General features: G+C 40.3%; 1 protein-coding gene across 1 annotated transcript in view; it reads left to right on the plus strand.

Moving 5' to 3' along the window:
• The window catches only part of DNAH8 (dynein axonemal heavy chain 8), a 328,304-nt gene that overhangs the window by 226,645 nt on the left and 83,071 nt on the right, over positions 1-18,588 (plus strand). The window contains exons 79-81 of the mRNA XM_024983878.2: positions 4,614-4,735; positions 5,338-5,456; positions 7,508-7,710. Of these exons, the coding sequence (XP_024839646.1) occupies positions 4,614-4,735; positions 5,338-5,456; positions 7,508-7,710 (444 nt within the window). The remainder of the gene's footprint in view (positions 1-4,613; positions 4,736-5,337; positions 5,457-7,507; positions 7,711-18,588) is intronic.

Below are 18,588 nucleotides of genomic sequence, written 5' to 3' on the forward strand. Positions count from 1 at the left end.
AATGTTTGATTTCCCAAGAGTGACCATCCTTTTGTATTAATTCCTACTTGTTTCCTGCAATATCTGGAAGGTGCCTTTGACTTTCTTCTTCAACTGAGAATGTCAGAATACTTTGAAAAATGGAACTGCTACCAGGGGCAATCCTGCACTGTAGAGTAATTGATACACCTGTTCCCCATGCCTGGTTTTTTTTAGAAAGACATCATCTTTTTTTTGTCATAAACCACAGACAAAAAGACACCTTAGGGGGTCTTCTCTTGCCTTCCAGGTTGGATTGGACCCAAGCCTTCCAAAACAGACAGAGAGTTAATGTCAAAATAACAGCACATGATTATATAGCTTTTACTTTGAGCCACAAGGGTTGTTAGCTTTCTACATACATTAATTTATTTAAGCGTTACAGCAATCAATCTGATGGATTCTATTATTATACTCATTTGACAGAAGAGGGTACTGGGAGAAATTGAGTTCTTTGTCCAAGTTTATGTAGCCTGTAAGTGGCAGAGCCAGGATATTTAGGGGGAACAGGACAGGCTGTGATTGTTCTGGGCTAGTTTTGACGCATGGTATGTTGAAACCACCTATGTAACTTAAATGTCTTCTCCCGATGTCTTTGAGGTGTGTGATGACATGAAATCATTTTGTGTGTGTGTGTTGGGGGGAGACCACCAAGAAGAAAAGGGACATGTGTTATCTCCGTGTTAGAGCACTGCGTGCATACATGCTAAGTTGCTCAGTCGTGTCCGACTCTTTGTGACCCTGTGGACTGTAGCCCATTAGGCTCCTCTGTCCATGGGATTCTCCAGGCAAGAATACTGGAGTGGGTTGCCATGCCCTCCTCCAGGGGATCTGCCCAACCCAGGGATCGAACCCTCATCTCTTACGTCTCCGGCATTAGCAAGCCGGTTCTTTACAACTAGCGCCACCTGGGAAGCCTGTGTGAGAGGAGAAAATCCCTTAAATCTGCAGGTGATTTTCTCTAGGGCTTGCTTCTCCTATGGTAAACTCAGTGTTAGCAGAAGTGGTGCTAGAGTAAGGCTTTCTCTTTCACCTTGTCACTGTGGGGATGGAGGGATTGTTGGAAGGTTTACAGGTTCTAGAGGTATTGTGGCACTCAGAGCCCCTGACTCCACAATGGAGGGAAAGGATTTACAGGAAGGTACTCCAGGTCGTTCACCTTCTCAGGAAGATGCTAGAGGGGAGAGCAGAGACCTGTAATTCCCTCCGCCACCTCCCCTGTTTCTGTCCCCAAGTTAATGAGTGAAATGGGGGGATTTGATGAGTTCTTAACACCCTCTTCCAAAAACACAAGAGAAGACTCTACACATGGACATCACCAGATGGTCAACACCGAAATCAGATTGATTATATTCTTTGCAGCCAAAGATGGAGGAGCTCTATACAGTCAGCAAAAACAAGACCAGGAGCTGACTGTGGCTCAGATCATGAACTCCTTATTGCCAAATTCAGACTTAAATTGAAGAAAGTAGGGAAAACCACTAGACCATTCAGGTATGACCTAAATCAAATCCCTTATGATTATACAGTGGAAGTGAGAAATAGATTTAAGGGCCTAGATCTGATAGACAGAGTGCCTGATGAACTATGGACTGAGGTTCGTGACATTGTACAGGAGACAGGGATCAAGACCATCCCCAGGGAAAAGAAATGCAGAAAAGCAAAATGGCTGTCTGGGGAGGCCTTACAAATAGCTGTGAAAAGAAGAGAAGCGAAAAGCAAAGGAGCAAAGGAAAGATATAAGCATCTGAATGCAGAGTTCCAAAGAATAGCAAGAAGAGATAAGAAAGCCTTCTTCAGCGATCAATGCAAAGAAATAGAGGAAAACAACAGAATGGGAAAGACTAGAGATCTCTTCAAGAAAATTAGAGATACCAAGGGAACATTTCATGCAAAGATGGGCTCGATAAAGGACAGAAATGGTATGGACCTAACAGAAGCAGAAGATATTGGGAAGAGATGGCAAGAATACACAGAAAAACTGTACAAAAAAGATCTTCACGACCCAGATAATTGCGATGGTGTGATCACTGACCTAAAGCCAGACATCTTGGAATGTGAAGTCAAGTGGGCCTTAGAAAACATTACTACGAACAAAGCTAGTGGAGGTGATGGAATTCCAGTTGAGCTATTTCAAATCCTGAAAGATGATACTGTGAAAGCGCTGCACTCAATATGCCAGCAAATTTGGAAAACTCAGCAGTGGCCACAGGACTGGAAAAGGTCAGTTTTCATTCCAATCCCAAAGAAAGGCAATGCCAAAGAATGCTCAAACTACTGCACAATTGCACTCATCTCACATGCTAGTAAAGTAATGCTCAAAATTCTCCAAGCCAGGCTTCAGCAATATGTGAACCGTGAACTTCCTGATGTTCAAGCTGGTTTTAGAAAAGGCAGAGGAACCAGAGATCAAATTGCCAACATCCGCTGGATCATGGAAAAAGCAAGAGAGTTCCAGAAAAACATCTATTTCTGCTTTATTGACTATGCCAAAGCCTTTGACTTGTGTGGATCACAATAAACTGGAAAATTCTGAAAGAGATGGGAATACCAGACCCCCTGATCTGCCTCTTGAGAAATTTGTATGCAGGTCAGGAAGCAACAGTTAGAACTGGACATGGAACAACAGACTGGTTCCAAATAGGAAAAGGAGTACGTCAAGGCTGTATATTGTCACCCTGCTTATTTAACTTCTATGCAGAGTACATCATGAGAAACGCTGGACTGGAAGAAGCACAAGCTGGAATCAAGATTGCCAGGAGAAATACCAATAACCTCAGATAGGCAGATGACACCACCCTTATGGCAGAAAGTGAAGAGGAACTAAAAAGCCTCTTAATGAAAGTGAAAGAGGAGAGTGAAAAAGTTGGCTTAAAGCTCAACATTCAGAAAACGAAGATCATGGCATCTGGTCCCATCACTTCATGGGAAATAGATGGGGAAACAGTGGAAACAGTGTCAGACTTTATTTTTGGGGGCTCCAAAATCACTGCAGATGGTGACTGCAGCCATGAAATTAAAAGACGCTTACTCCTTGGAAGGAAAGTTATGAGCAACCTAGATAGCATATTCAAAAGCAGAGACATTACTTTGCCACCAAAGGTCCGTCTAGTCAAGGCTATGGTTTTTCCTGTGGTCACGTATGGATGTGAGAGTTGGACTGTGAAGAAGGCTGAGCACCGAAGAATTGATGCTTTTGAACTGTGGTGTTGGAGAAGACTCTTGAGAGTCCCTTGGACTGCAAGGAGATCCAACCAGTCCATTCTGAAGGAGATCAGCCCTGGGATTTCTTTGGAAGGAATGATGTTAAAGCTGAAACTCCAGTACTTTGACCACCTCATGCGAAGAGTTGACTCATTGGAAAAGGCTCTGATGCTGGGAGGGATTGGGGGCAGGAGGAGAAGGGGACGACAGAGGATGAGATGGCTGGATGGCATCACTGACTTGATGGATGTGAGTCTGGGTGAACTCCGGGAGTTGGTGATGGACAGGGAGGCCTGGCGTGCTGCGATTCATGGGGTCGCAAAGAGTGGGACACAACTGAGGGACTGAACTGAACTTAAGAGGATTATAGGATTTAAAAGTTCAAGAACCACTATTTCCTATACACCTGAATTAAACAGCAGAGGTGGAAAAATTATGATAAAACATTACTAAAGACATTCAATAGAGGACTTTTGAAAATGAAAATATAGTCATACCTCTTGGTGGAGATTGTCACATTGAATGTGCTCATTTAACTGGTGATTTGCTTTCAAAATGGGCTTCCCTGGTGGCTCAGATGGTCAAGAATCCATCTGCAATGCAGGAGACCTGGGTTCAATCCCTGGTTGGGAAGATCCCCTGGAGAGGGAATGGCTATCCGCTCCAGTATTCTGGTCTGGAGAATTCCATGGACAGAGGAGCCTGACAGGCTACAGTCCATGGAGTCGCAAAGAGTTGGATACGACTGAGCAACTTTCACTTTGCTTCAAAATATGTTTCAATGCATTCACGTACGTTCTCCACTAGACTTGGTGAGAGCAGGGGTCTTGTTTGGTATCCCTAGTGCCTGGAATATTCTAGAAACAGAGAAGAGGCTCAGTGAGTATTTGTTGAGTAAATGAGTGAATAAATGATTTGAACATTACTTCCTTAAAACCGACAGATGTATTATACTCCTTCCTTCCTTTTTTCCTCCCTATGCATGTATCCATCTTTCTGACCTGATTAAAAAATAGTATTTAATATCAAGCTTCTGGAGGAGTGATTTCACTAAGAAGTGATTTTTAAACTCGCCTATGAAAAGATCAATCTATTCACTGATATCAAATAGTTAAAAACGATAAAAAGGCAAACACCTGCAACCAACTGAGAAAAATTCTTTGCGTGGAAAAATGATAGGGAGTTGCTATCTGTATAAGATGGTATAAACCACTTAGACTTGAAGGAAATGTATGCAAAAAAGATAACCACATTTTCTATAATGTGATTATTTTCCAACTTTCCCATTTTTGTGTGTGATATGGTTATCTGGATTTTTTTTCTCAATTTGGAAGTAAATTTCTAAAATATGAGCACAAGCTGACCTGATTCCCACTAATGCCTTTCCCCAGGGGGAGCAGCTCTGGATCTGAAAGCCTGCCCTCCCAAGCCGTTTCGCTGGATCCTCGATATGACCTGGCTGAATCTTGTGGAACTGAGTAAACTTCCACAGTTTGCAGAAATTATGAACCAGGTAATAAAGGACTAGGAAAAAAGTATAGATCTGTAAACCCAAACACACCTGGGTCATTTAAATTGGGGCCTCCTGGTGACAAGCCTTTGAACCAGAGGAGCTGACACAAAAATGCACCTTTAAGACAACTGTGGCTCTCGTTCAAAGGCAATCTGGTGCACACCCCACAGTACATATGACGATTCTGGAGACGTTTTTGATTGCCACGAACTAGAGGCAAAGGTGCTCTGGTGAGTAGTGGGGAGAGGCCAGGGATGCTGCGAAACATCCTGCAATACGCAGGACAGCCCCTCACAAGATAAGATTAACCTGGCCCTGAATGCTCATGGGGCCGAGGTTGAGAAACTCTGGTCTGTGGTTTTTCCTTTCCAATCGTTGAGTTTGACTGATACGTGGTCCTCATTTTAGTGAATAATGTAGAAAAGCAATGGAGAAAGGGAATAGCAATATCCAAGCTATTTGAGTCATTGATTCTGAAGAAAAACGTAAAACAGTGTGGTTATGTTTAAAAAATTATCTGCCTGTAAAGAGTGACCTTTTAACATTGTTTAATTTTAATTGCATATATTCCTGAGGGTCGCTAATTAGCTTGTGTACTTTAGATCTCTCGTAATGAGAAAGGCTGGAAAAGTTGGTTTGATAAAGATGCTCCGGAGGAGGAAATCATCCCTGATGGATATAATGACTCACTGGATACCTGCCGCAAACTTTTACTTATCAGGTGAGAGCAGGTATTATCAGACCTAGAAGCATCACTCGTCACCGCGTCAAATTACAGATCCAACCTGAGTTTACTTCCCTGTGTCCCAGTAGTGACTGTAATGGATGTGTATGCTTCCAAACTCAAGTTTGGGATGGCAAATAAAAATGGTGAAGGGCATATGTTCACAATGTATTCATGATAGTGCTTTTAGCAAAACATATATGAAAGTGTTTTTACTATTCACTTAGGTCACCGTTTACCAGTGAGTAAATCATTTATTATTGAATTTACTTCTGTAAAAGAGCAGATCTCACAGAGTTACAAGGCAATTTTTAAGCTAAAGCCAAGAAGATTGCACTATTAAAACATATAAATGGTGTTGTAGCTATTGAAATGAAAGCAAAAGTTTGAAATGGATATTGATTTTTCTTTTCTTTTCTTCTCACTTTTCATGTTTTCTCAGTATGCAGTAGCTCAAAGAAGGCTTCTGTATTGGAAGGTGTGTGTGTGTGTGTGTGTGTTGTGTATGATGGACAAGAGAGGAGGGTGGAGCTGGGGAGGATGAAACCACCAAAAGAATAACAAAAAGATGTAGGATTATTATTTTGGAGTAGTTTTGGTCTTACCTAAGATTACACCACCAAATGTTCTTAGAAAAAGTTGTTTCCTAGATGTTGTCACTCTTTGAGAGTGATCAGAGCTGTCAGCAGTGGTAACTTCAGAACAGAACAATTATTTGTTTTTATTAGACTACATGTGTCTATCTTTCATCTGTCCTTTGAAAATTGAATACATGTCAAATTAATAATGCAATCTACTAAACAATAAGAAACCATAGCAATTGACTATGATCCAGAAATATCAAATGACAGTTATTTAATGAGTCACAGTGTATAGAACCAGCTACAGTGTAGGCTACATGGATGGTATTAACTATTAATAAATGCTTGCGAATCAAGCAACTTCTGTCACCTTTGACACATTATCTCCCTCTGAAGACTGCAGAGCTCCCAGGGTGCAGCTGGCCAGGCCCCATTGTGTACTGGAGCGGCCAGAGGACACCTCCTTTTGCATCCCCACTGTGTCCCTGACATCGGGAGCAGGCCCTGATGTATTTACTCCATAAATATCTATCAAAGAGTGAATATGCTCCTGTGTATTTGTTTGAATGAGTAATTGCTTACCTGAAGCTGATAGCCTAGTTACTAGGGATAATCACTGATGTGTGTGTGTGTGTGTGTGTGTATGTTTTAAGTAGCTAATTAAAACCTCCCTGATGGTCCAGTGGCTAAGACTCCACACTCTTATGCCTGGGCCTGGGTTTGATTCTTTGGTCAGGGAACTAGATCCTACAGGCCTCAACTAAAATGATCCTGTGTGCATCAATGAAGATCAAAGATCCCATGTGGTAAGAATCCACCTGCCAATGCAGGGGACATGGGTTCCATCCCTGGTCCAGGAAGATCCCACACACCATTGAGCAACCAAGCCTATGCACCACGACTACTGAGCCTATATGCTGCAAGTACTGGAGCTCCTGGGCCTACAGCCTGTGCTCCAGAGCGAGAGAGGCCGCTGCAACGAGAAGCCTGAAGAGTAGCCTCTGCTCGCTGCAGCTAGAGAAGGACTGCGTGTAGCAACAAAGACCCAGTGCATCCAAAAAAAAAAAAAAAATCCCATGTGCTGCAAATAAGCCCCATCACAGCCAAATAAATAAATAGATTTTTTTTTAAACCCAACAGGAATTTATTTTTAAAAAATTCAGAATAGTCACTGCTTCTCCTGAAAATGAGACTCTTGGAAGTCAGCTGATTTCTAAGTTCCCTTCTAGATTGGCAACATAACTGACTCTGCCCTGCTCCTTGCCAATGCCTGGCGTCAAAACCACACGATTAAACTTGCACTCATCCGAGGACTGAAAATCTCACTGTCCATCTTACACATATCTGCATAAAAGAGGATTCACTTGTTATCCTTTTGCTAATTAACTATGTGTTCTTTAAGTGCTTAGAACTAAATAGAATTTTCGAAATCTGAATTTATTTCCTCTAACTTGTTTGCATTTCTAGGTCTTGGTGCCCAGACCGTACTGTTTTTCAAGCAAGAAAGTATATTGCAGATTCTTTGGAGGAAAAGTACACGGAACCAGTTATCTTAAATCTGGAGAAAACTTGGGAAGAAAGTGATACGAGAACACCTCTGATATGTTTTCTGTCCATGGGATCCGATCCCACAATTCAAATTGACGCACTGGCCAAGAAACTGAAGCTGGGTATGAGCAGCAATCTATGAGATTTAGCAAAGCCTCCATGTTTTTGCTTCAGTTTTTTCCTTTCATACTTTTATAGCCAATTCTTATAAATATATTCATAAAACTGAGTTCGAAAAAATATTAAATTTCTTCTTTCCCCCATTTTCAGATCTAGAAGGAGGGTATAGATATCTTTGTGTAGAGAGGAACATACTCATCCATCATGTACTGATTTTTTTAAAGTTGTAATCAGATGTCCATACCACATGGATAGCAGACTGGCAAGAATGAACATTCAACAGCAAATTTTATTGCTGTGTCTGTATAAATTTATGACAAAGCCTATTTTGTCACAATGAAAACATGTAACCCTTGTATTATAATGCATAGTAATTTAAGGATTCGTTCATTGATACTTTCATTCAATAACCCCTGAGTATAGGCAGTGTGCTCGATTCACGGAGTACAGCGGTGAATACAACATAGCTGGGAAAGACAGACATGTAAACAGGCAATAGACGACAGTGTGACAAGCTGCTGCAGCAGAGGTACGGACATGCCCAGCGATAAGAGCCAGAGCTGCCCAGATTGCGTGGGCTATAGAGGAAAGCCTGGTGACATTTTGAGTAGTATCCAAAAGTGATAAAAATTAGGGGATCATGTGGGAGAGAAGGAAAGTTACTCTGACGGAAGGAGGTAGGGTAAGGAGTTACAAACCTATAAGTGTGAGTCGACAGGACTAAAGAAAAAGTACCTGAATGACACCAAGACATCACGATTGAGCCATTCTCTTATAGGATGGCTGTTTATAGGAGGGCAGTTTTCTCTTAATACTCTGAAAATCTGAATGTTGTTGGAATTGCCTTTTGGAATATTCATAGGTTCATATCTTATAGGTTCTTATCTCTATACCTATATCTCGTAGGAGCGATTCATTTATGTCTTTATAAGGATTATGAAAGTGATTGATTGTGAATCCCTAAATCTAGAAAATAAAACCTTGAATTTATTATCTAGTTAGAATAAGCATAATATAAAATTTGTTTAATGATCTCCAAGTATTTACCACGTCTGCACTAAAGCTACTGTAAACTGATAGCTTAAGGTAGCATGGTCTTTGTTCCCTCCTCCTCATCATTGTCATCACACTGCTCTGTGTGCTACATGGATTCATGTTTCAATAGCTACTTTCTTCTATCCGAACACTGAGACCCAATGCAAAGAGCTCCCAGGTTCTCTTGGCTCATACTCACGGCTAAGTCTCATTGTTGTTGTTGTTGAGTTGCTCCATTGTGTCCAACTCCTTGTGACCCCATGCACTACAGCACGCCAGGCTTCCCTGTCCTTCACTATCTCCTGGAGCTTGCTCAAAGTCATGTCCATTGAGTCAGTGATGCCATCCAACCATCTCGTCCTCTGTCGTCCCCTCTTCCTCCTGCCTTCAGTCTTTCCCAGCATCTGGGTCTTTTCCAATGAGTCAGCTTTTCACATCAGGTGGCCAAAGTATTGGAGCTTCAGCTTCAGCATCAGTCCTTCTAATCAATTCTCAGGACTGATTTCCTTTAGGATTAACTGGTTGGATCTCCTTGCAGTCCAAGGGACTCTCAAGAGTCTTCTCCAACACCATAGCTCAAAAGTGTCAATTCTTCAGCATTCAGCCTTCTTTATGGTCCAACTCTCACATTCATACATAATGACTAGAAAGTCTCGTTAACCACCTTTAAAGGTGGCCATTTTGTTCCAGTATTCACTGAAGCATGGAGTCATCTGTATCAGCCTTAGAGTGGTGCTTCTCTCAAAGCTTTGAAAATCCCTCTGAGATCTACTTCTCCGTGGATTTTTGTCCAGTTGCTTCAATGTCCTCTCTGCATATAGATTCCTTTTTTGTCTTGCTACAAAGCAGTCTCCATACGACAGAATTCATGGATTCCAGTGGCTAATGGGCTTCAATACTTACATGTTCAGTAAGTTCAGCACTACTAGTGTTACTAAGTGAATCCACCTGCCTGCCGGGTAGTAACGCCAATTTACTGACCCAAGTTGTGGTGAAGGAAAGTACAGTGTTTATGCATGCATGTGTGCTAAGTCGCTTCAGTTGTGTCCAAGTCTATGTGACCCTGTCCGACTCTTTGCAACCCCATGGACTGTAACCTGCCAGGCTCTTCTGTCCATAGAATTCTCCAGGCAAGAATACTGGAGTGGGTTGCCATGCCCTCCTTTAGGGGATCTTCCCAACTCAGGGATTGAAGCTGCATCTCTTCCATCTTCTGCATTGTCAGTCGGGTTCCTTACCACCAGCATGACCTGGAAAGCCCGCAGTGTTTATTGCAGGTGCCATATCATCTGCAGAATGGGCAGTTCATGCTCAACAGATTTCGAGGAAAGGATGTTTAAAAACCGCATTTGGAGTGAAATTGCAGGGGGCATGACTTTCTTCTGATTGGTTGATAGTGAAGTAAAAGGGTAGTGGTTCAGGAATCTTAATCATCAGCCTTTTGGTTCCAGCCAGTATAGTCTCCATACTTGTGGACTACATGTAGTCACACACCCTCCATCTGGGCAAGGGTCTTAGCGTGTTCCTAACAACTCAAAGATATTCATCAGACTGTTATATATATTCCTTGAGGAAGAACTGAGATTGTTTTGTTTTTTGGCTTTATCATGTACATGTGGGATCTTAGTTCCCCAACCAGAGATGGAACCCATGCCCCCTGCAGTGGAAGCCCAGAGCCTCAACCACTGGGCCGCTGGGGAAGTCCTGAGAAGTTAGCATTGTTGTTGAAGCTGTCGTTACTTTTCTTGCTCCACTGCTCTTCCTTTGTTTCTCATTAGTAAGTGCTTGAGTCTGCTTTTTGGAACCCGGGGAAGGCCTAAGAGACTAAAGCTTTTTCTACAAACAAGAAATGGGGACCACAGAGGGGCTTTTGCACCTGGGATGGCCCCATTTGGTTTCACCCAGGCAAAGTCCTCTTACTCTCTTGGTCACAGGTCCAGATACCCAAGGAAGAAGCTCCTTGGTTTTGCTTTGGTCGTGTGCTCCTTTCTGGACCAGTCAATGAACAGTTGCCGTGTAAATGGGTTCATAGCAAGAACCACATACATGGAGCCTAGAGTTGAGGGCATTTCTTAGAAGGGGATACTCTTCCCAGAAGAGGGGCAGTTCCCACTGAAGTTACCATTTCAAATTTACCTCAAAACGATGCTGTTGTCTAGGACATTGGTGTAAGAACAGAAATAAAATAATTCAAGGTTTCCTTTGGGAGAGATTATAACTTTAGATAAATACATACGGCCAGAACAGTACTGTCACCTAGTATTATTACATACTATCATACTGCTTTGCTTGGCAATTTGGTGATTCCATTTCTTGATATTTCTTTAGTTTTTCCAGCAATTGTTTAACCTTCTATTGATTACTTTGTTAGGAAACACATTAGATTTAATTTTAACACTGAAGGATCCAATGTTGTTTATAAAAAACTCATTGCTCATTTTTTTTTTTAGAGCAAAGGAATGTTTAGGAATGTTAGGAAGCATCATTCTGTTCACTAATTTGGGTTAAAAACTCCCCAGATAGCTGTAAAATGAAACTATTATGTAGATGAATGACATATTACTCTAGTCTCAACTAGAGATGTTTTATTTGGGTGATGGATAATCATAAAGTGCTCAAGGTTCACAAAATTCTGAAAAATCCTGGAATTCAAGTGCCTTGTATTACAGCTGAGGAAACTAAGGTCTGGAGATAAGGCCAGAGAACTAGCTGGTGGCAGATAATTCAGGACTTAGTCTCAGGCCTCCCAGATCCCTTGTCAGTGGCCTTTCTCTCATCCTCCCCAGTGCCTTTCAGTCAGTTCAGTTCAGTTCAGTCGCTCAGCCGTGTCCGACTCTTTGCGACCCCATGAACCGCAGCACGCCAGGCCTCCCTGTCCATCACCAACTCCCGGAGTCCACCTAAACCCATGTCCAACAAGTTGGTGATGCCATCCAGCCATCTCAGTGGATTTAGTGGATGAATTAGCAAGTTACCTGACAGCAACTTGAGGGATGGGACCAGATCAAATAGGTTTTCATAGAAAAAAAAAAAAAGAAGGAAAACTTCTCACTATGGAACCTGTCAGGCTCTGTGTTGAGAAATTCAGAGAAGATAAATTCTGCACAAAAGCATTGGGTGCCTGGGAAAGAAGGAGAAAACAGATGGGTTTAGCATGAGAAAAATCCTACTAGGAGCTTGGGTGAAGGAGAGAAGAATAGATTTGAAAATAGAATCCAAACATGAATGAAAGAGGACAAATAAAATATAAACCTACAAATAAAAATGGGGCTTCCCTGGTGGCTCAGTGGTGAAGAATCTGCCTGCAGTGCAGGAGACACAGGAGAGGAGAGTACAATCCCTGGATCGGAAAGATCCCCTGGAGGAGAGCATGGCAGCCTGCTCCAGTATTCTTGCTGGGAGAATCCCATGGACAGAGAAGCCTGGTGGGCTACAGTCCATGGGGTCACAAAGAGTCAGACACAACTGAAGTGACTGAACATGCAAGCAAACAAAAATAGGAATGAGAAAATGAGTAAAATAAAGTAATACAGATAAAAAAAGTAATAAGATAGTTATAGTAAAAAAAAAGTTTAAAAATCTCATTAAAATGGATGTTTGTAGAAAAATATAAATTTACAAAAATTTCTTGGAAAAAATTGAAAAGCCTGAATGGACCGATAATTAAGATGAGGAAAATTAGAAGTTTTAAAATTATTACCTCAGCAAAGACACTAAGCTTAAATGATTTTTTTGGTAGGTCCTTTAAAACTTTGCTATGTCCCATTTCACAATGTAGGAAAATAAGATGCATTTTCCTCTGTATTTTAAGGGAATAACATTATCTCGATATGTAAAGCAGACCGAGATAGTCACTATATCAAAGAAAGAAAACCACAGATTGATCCTACTTATTAATATAAATGTAAGGACCTTAATATAAGTGCAAGCAGAAAGAATTTAGCATAATATAAAATATGCAAAAAACAGCAACATGCCTTGATCAAGTAGGATGCATGGGCAAATCTGAGAAAGACACAGTATTAAGAAATCTCATCACAACAAGTGAAAGACTTTTTCCTTAGGCTGTTATTACCCTGATGATTGCTAAAAAGGCATTTTATAAAAATTCAGCATTTGTATTTGGCTCTTAAAAATGGGAACAGAAGAATATTGTATCAATATGATAGTGAATATGAACTTCAAACAGCTTCATGCTTTCTGGTGAACAACTAGAGACATGATGCCCATTAAAGTCAGGAACAAGATAAAGATGTCTGCTATCACCACTCTCATTTAGTATTACTGTGGAGGATATAGCTAATGTTTTGTAAGAATCATAAATAAAAGATATAACTACTGGAAAAGAGGGACAAGAGCCATCGTTATTCTCAGATCGTGTAATTGTCTAACTAAAGAACACAAATGAATCAACTGAAAAGCTATTAGATTTAACAGGATATTTTAGTAAGGTAGCTGGTCACAAAAATAAATATATTTAAAAAATCAATGAAACATTCTTCTAAAATGTAAAAATCCCATTCAGTATCTCAATAAAAATAAAACTGAGGAATAATCTTTAGAATACCTATTAGAAGAAGACTATAAAACTTTCTTAAAGACTTGAAAGTAGGGTAGATCAAATAGAGAGTTAAACCACATCCCCATTATAAAGATTCAGTATTGTAAAGATGTCAATAGTCTCTAAATTAATCTATAAATTGAGTGCAAGTCTAATTGAAATTCCAACATCATTTTCCCCCTAATTGGATAGTAGAGGGGTCTTAAATCATCTAGAGTAATAAATGGACAACAATAGCCAAGACAGCTTGAAAAGGAAAAAGAATAATGTGGAGAACAAGCCCAATCAGATTTCTAAACTTTATCAAATTGCAATAACTTAATCAGTGAGGAACTGGCTCAGAGTAGATAAACAGATCAATAGAGCAAAATGAAAGGCCCCAAATTAGATGCTAGTGTATACAATAGCTTAGCCTGTGATGAGATTCACATTTCAAATCAGTGGAAGAAAAACGGGTTAGTCAATAAACAGTGTTGCCATAGCAGATTAACTTTGGAAGAAAGCAAGAATTTTACCTCAGATTAAACTCTAAAGTACATTCTAGGTTGATTAAGGTTTTAAAAGGTTTAAACTATGAAAAAATACACTGATACTACTGGCGTGGCTAAGATTTCCTTAATCATAATACCAGAATCCAAAACCAGAGGAAAAGAGGTTTGGATGAAGTTTTCAAACTTTGGTATGTCAAAAGCGGCACAAATAAAATTAAAACACAAATTGCGGTTGAATCCAAGCTCATGATGCACAGTGAGGCCAAGCCAACTGAAAGGTCAGAGTTTGGAGCAGAGAAAGGTTAATTGCAAGGACAAAACAAGGAGTGTGGGTGGCTTATTCTCAAAAGACCCAAACTTCCTGGTGGTTTTCAGGGAAGAGTTTTTAAAGGCAAAATTTGGAGTGAGGGCTGCAGTGTAGGACTTTCTTCTGATTGGTTGGTGGTGAGGTAACAGGGTGGTGCTCCAGGAACCATGTTCTCGGCCTGAAGTCACCATCCTCTGCTTAGGGGGGGGCAATAATTCCTGTAAGAAAACCCCAAAGATATATTGTTAGGTATATCCCTTTAGGAGGAAATCCGACTCTTTATCTCTGGGCTATGGTTTCTTTTTTAAAAAATTTAGTTATTTTTGGCTGCTCTGGATCTTTGTTGCTGTACATGGGCTTTCTCTAGTTGTGGCGAGTGGGGGTTACTCTCTAGTCACAATGCACTGGCTTTTCGTCGTGGCTTCTCTTGTTGCAGAGCATGGACTCTAGGGTGTGCAGACTTCGGCAGTCGCAGCACACAGGCTCGGTAGTTGTGGCGCTACAGGCTTAGCTGCCCTGCAGCATAGGGATCTTCCCAGATCAGGGATGGAATCCATGTCCCCAGCGTTAGCAGGCAGATTCTTAGCCACTGGACCACTAGGGAAGTCCTGCACGAAGTGTTCCAGACCGCTTTTCTTTTGCTTCTGCATTTCCTCACTTCCCTAATCAGTAACTTTGAATTTGCCCTTTGGATCTCAGGGAAGGTCTGGAAGACTGAAGCCTTTTTCTTACAGACAAGAAATGGGGGACAAGGAAAGATTTTTGTACCTGGGAGGGCTCCACAGGGCCCTGCCCAGTTTCCAAAGAAAAGGTAGAAGTGTGGGTTGGGAATTGCAACATTCTATTTCAGCTGGAGACACTGGCAGTCCTTTTTCATATACACCATGAATCTTTAAAATGTTTGAGTGCTTTTTCCCAACTATTCTACACATACAAATTTATCATAAAAACAAACTGAGAGATGCACATTAAGATTCATTTATAAGGATGTTAAGTCTAGTGCTATTTTTAATATTAAAAAATTAGAAATGTCTGAAATATACAAAAGGATAGTGGCTAACTTGGCAAGAATGCATTAATATGATGGAACATTGTGCTACCATTAAAAACTGTTTATCAGTAATGTTTAATGACAATAAAATACAACATACTTAAGAAGTAGATATATAAAATGACATGTATATGTTATACATATATATATATAATTTTTAATATGGATAGGTCTGTAATCTCTTATTTAAAGCCCTTGCAGTCAGATGCACTGCAGAAATTAGAATTGTCCAGCTTTTAGAAAAGTAATATTTCATGTATTATATAATACATTGCAGATGAAAGTATTAATATTTATAAAGATAGGGATAAATAAATAGGCTCATATCCATTCAGGTCAGCTTTTACCACCAAAGTGATTTTGTGGCAAAGCTGTCAGTTTTCAGAGTGCTTTGAATTTTGAAATGAGGGTAAGTGATTGTGGATTGTGCACTGAGAAGATTAGAATGTAGATCTCTCTGGAAGGATATTGGTGATTTTTGTTTTCTTCTTTGTAGTCTCCTGTATTTTACAAAGCTTTCACTATAAACATATATCATTTAATCTGATTTTTAAAAAATTTTTAAAAAGAAAGAGGAGATGTGAAAGACACTCAAGTCCAATTTTGGAAAGAAATAGAAAAGCAGTTGAAATCTTACTAAAGGTCTTTCAAATGTAACCAAGCAGCAAAAAAAGGAAAAAAAAAAAAAAAGTCCACAAACCAGAAAACCAAAACATCCCATACCACCAAAGGACAATTATGCTGCAATACATGCAAAAATGATTCCTGCAACATCCTCTGCAACCTGCCTCCTCACGGCAGTCCGCATCATGATGTCCTGGCAGCCTTCCCTACTCTCTCTGGAAATTCAGCCTGCGCTGCCTCTTCTCTCACTGGTCTTTGTCTTTTGAACTTCCTCAAGTGCAAAGCTTCCTCACTATTCCAGTGTCAATCAATCTAGTTTTTCCAGACTATTCAGAAATTTATCAAATATTTATCAACCTATTTTAAAAATGAAGAAAGATTGCAGATCAATAACTTCCACTTTAAGAAACCAAGGAAAGAAGAGCAAACTAAACCCGAAGCAATCAAAAGGAAGGAAATAATAAATATCTGAGTGAAAAAAAATGCAAGAGAGGATTAAAAAACAACAGAGAATCAATCAACCAAGTGTATCTTCTTTGAAAAGATCAACAAAATGGACAAACTTTTGTCCTAACCGACCAAGAATAAAGGAGAGAAGACTTAAGATAACTAAAATCAGGAGTGAAAGAGGGATGTCAATGAAAATAATCAATGAACAAACTATATAATAGGAATAGAAAAGTTTTATTTGCGCCAAACTGAGGACTGGCAGCTCTCAGATAAGTGAGAGGATCTGCTCCAGAGAAGCATGGGTTTCAGCATAGTTTCATATCTTGTCAGAACAAACAACATCAAACAAGTCAGGACACATTCCTTCAAGGTTTCAAGAAAAGCAGGTTAGCAAGTACATAGCAAGTCAGTGTACCTTGACACCTGGGAAGGGAGCCTCATCACTGAAGAAGTACTGGCACTGGCATCTCAGGAAGGGAAGAATTTATGAAATTTTTATTTTTAACACATTCTTTAATTCTGGTCAATATACCCTTTTCTCTGACAGTTAGAGCCGATGTACAATGTATGTTTGATAGGCCACAAACAGGCTGTTTTAGTTAGCATAAAGTTCAAATAAACTCACGTATAAGTCAGAATGACTTTCCCATATCTCAATATGTGAACATTTCTTTTATCAGGGGACATCGCTATTGACTTGAAAAAATAGAAAAGATCATACAGAATACTATGAACAATTATAACAACAAATTAGATAGATAACCTAGATGAAATGGGCAAATTATCAGAAAGAGAAAACTGCTGAAACTGACTAAGGAAGAAATAGAAAACCCGAATAGAGCTTTAAGAAGTAAAAGGATTGATTTGTAGGAAATCCAGGACTAGATGCCTTCACATTCTACCGAATGTTTAATGAATAACACCAGTTCTTTCCAAAAAATAAAAGAGGAGAGATTACTTCCCAACTCATTCTATGAGACCATATTACTCTGATACCAAATCTAGACAAAGACAGTAGAAGGAAACCAATATCCTGCTGAATATAAAAGCAAAAGTTCTCAACAAAATGCTACTGAATTGAGTGCCATGCAAAGTGAATTATACACCATGACCAAGTGGATTTACCCCAAGAATGCAAGGTTGGTTCAACATATGAAAATTAATCAATGTAATACCCCATATTAATAGAATAAAGAACAAAAATCAAACAGTTATCTCAATAGTTGCAGAAAAAGCATTGAAAAAAATCCAACATTCTTTCATGATGAAAGCCCTCAACAAACTAAGAATAAAAGGGAACTTCTTCAACCTGATGAGGGACACCTACAGAAACCCACAGCTAACATCATACTTAATGCTGAAAGATGGGATATTTTTCCCAAAACATCAGGAACAAGAGAAGAATGTCTACTTGCACTTCTACTCAGCACTGTAGTGGAAGTTTTAGTCAGACCAAAAGAAGAAATAAATGGTATTCACACTGGAAAAGAAGTAAAAGCACCTCAGTTTGATGATGACATGAGGGAGGGGGCCCACACAGTTGGAGAAGAGTGAGTGAATTGTGGTGGGATCCTAAAAAGTGTGTGTGTGTGTGTAGATTGCGGGAGCAATGGGACCCATTTGTGTAGGGTCATAGAGGTCAGAATTTGAATTGGATTCTGGATTTTGCACAGAATGAAATGAGAAGCCGTCAGATGTTTCTGAGCAGAGGGTGGACATAATCTGATTCAGGATTCAATCAAATCCCTCTGTCTGCTGTGGGAAGAATAGCACAGGGAAGAAAAGAGTGGGAGAGAGGTCACCAGTGAGTAGGCTCCTGCAAGAATACAGGCATGAGGTGATGGACCAGGGGAATGCGAGTGTAGACATCCAGAAGGGGTCACACCCAGACTCTGGGTTTGTTTTGAAGGGATGCCTTTAAGTATCTTCTTGACCTCTTACCCAGGTCGGGACAAGAAACTCAGGCTACCCCTGAACAAAAACAAGTTCTTCCTTTTAAACAGCGCATCTCAGAAGAGTTGGAAGGGCAGCGGGGATAGATTATGGTTCACCTTCATCTGTTAATACTTATTGTCCATATCACACCTTCCTCCATTGACCTACCTAACACTTGTGGGTTCTTCCAAAACAAGAGAGACTCAGTGTCTCTTTGTACAATTCAGAGGCTCCTCCCATTCGAGTTCCACCTTCCCTTTCTTCTTTTATAGGGTTTGTGGGTTCTTCTCAGATGCCCTGGGAACAGTGCCTAGTTCCCCTTGAGCAGGAGAGATTCATGAGGGCTTTGTTGGGAGAATCCAGCTATGTTCAGTGACTTATGGACAATTGCAGTTCCTAGTTCTTTAGGCGGAGAAGGAAATGGCA

This window comes from Bos taurus, chromosome 23, assembly GCF_002263795.3.
Source record: "Bos taurus isolate L1 Dominette 01449 registration number 42190680 breed Hereford chromosome 23, ARS-UCD2.0, whole genome shotgun sequence".
NCBI lineage: Eukaryota > Metazoa > Chordata > Mammalia > Artiodactyla > Bovidae > Bos > Bos taurus.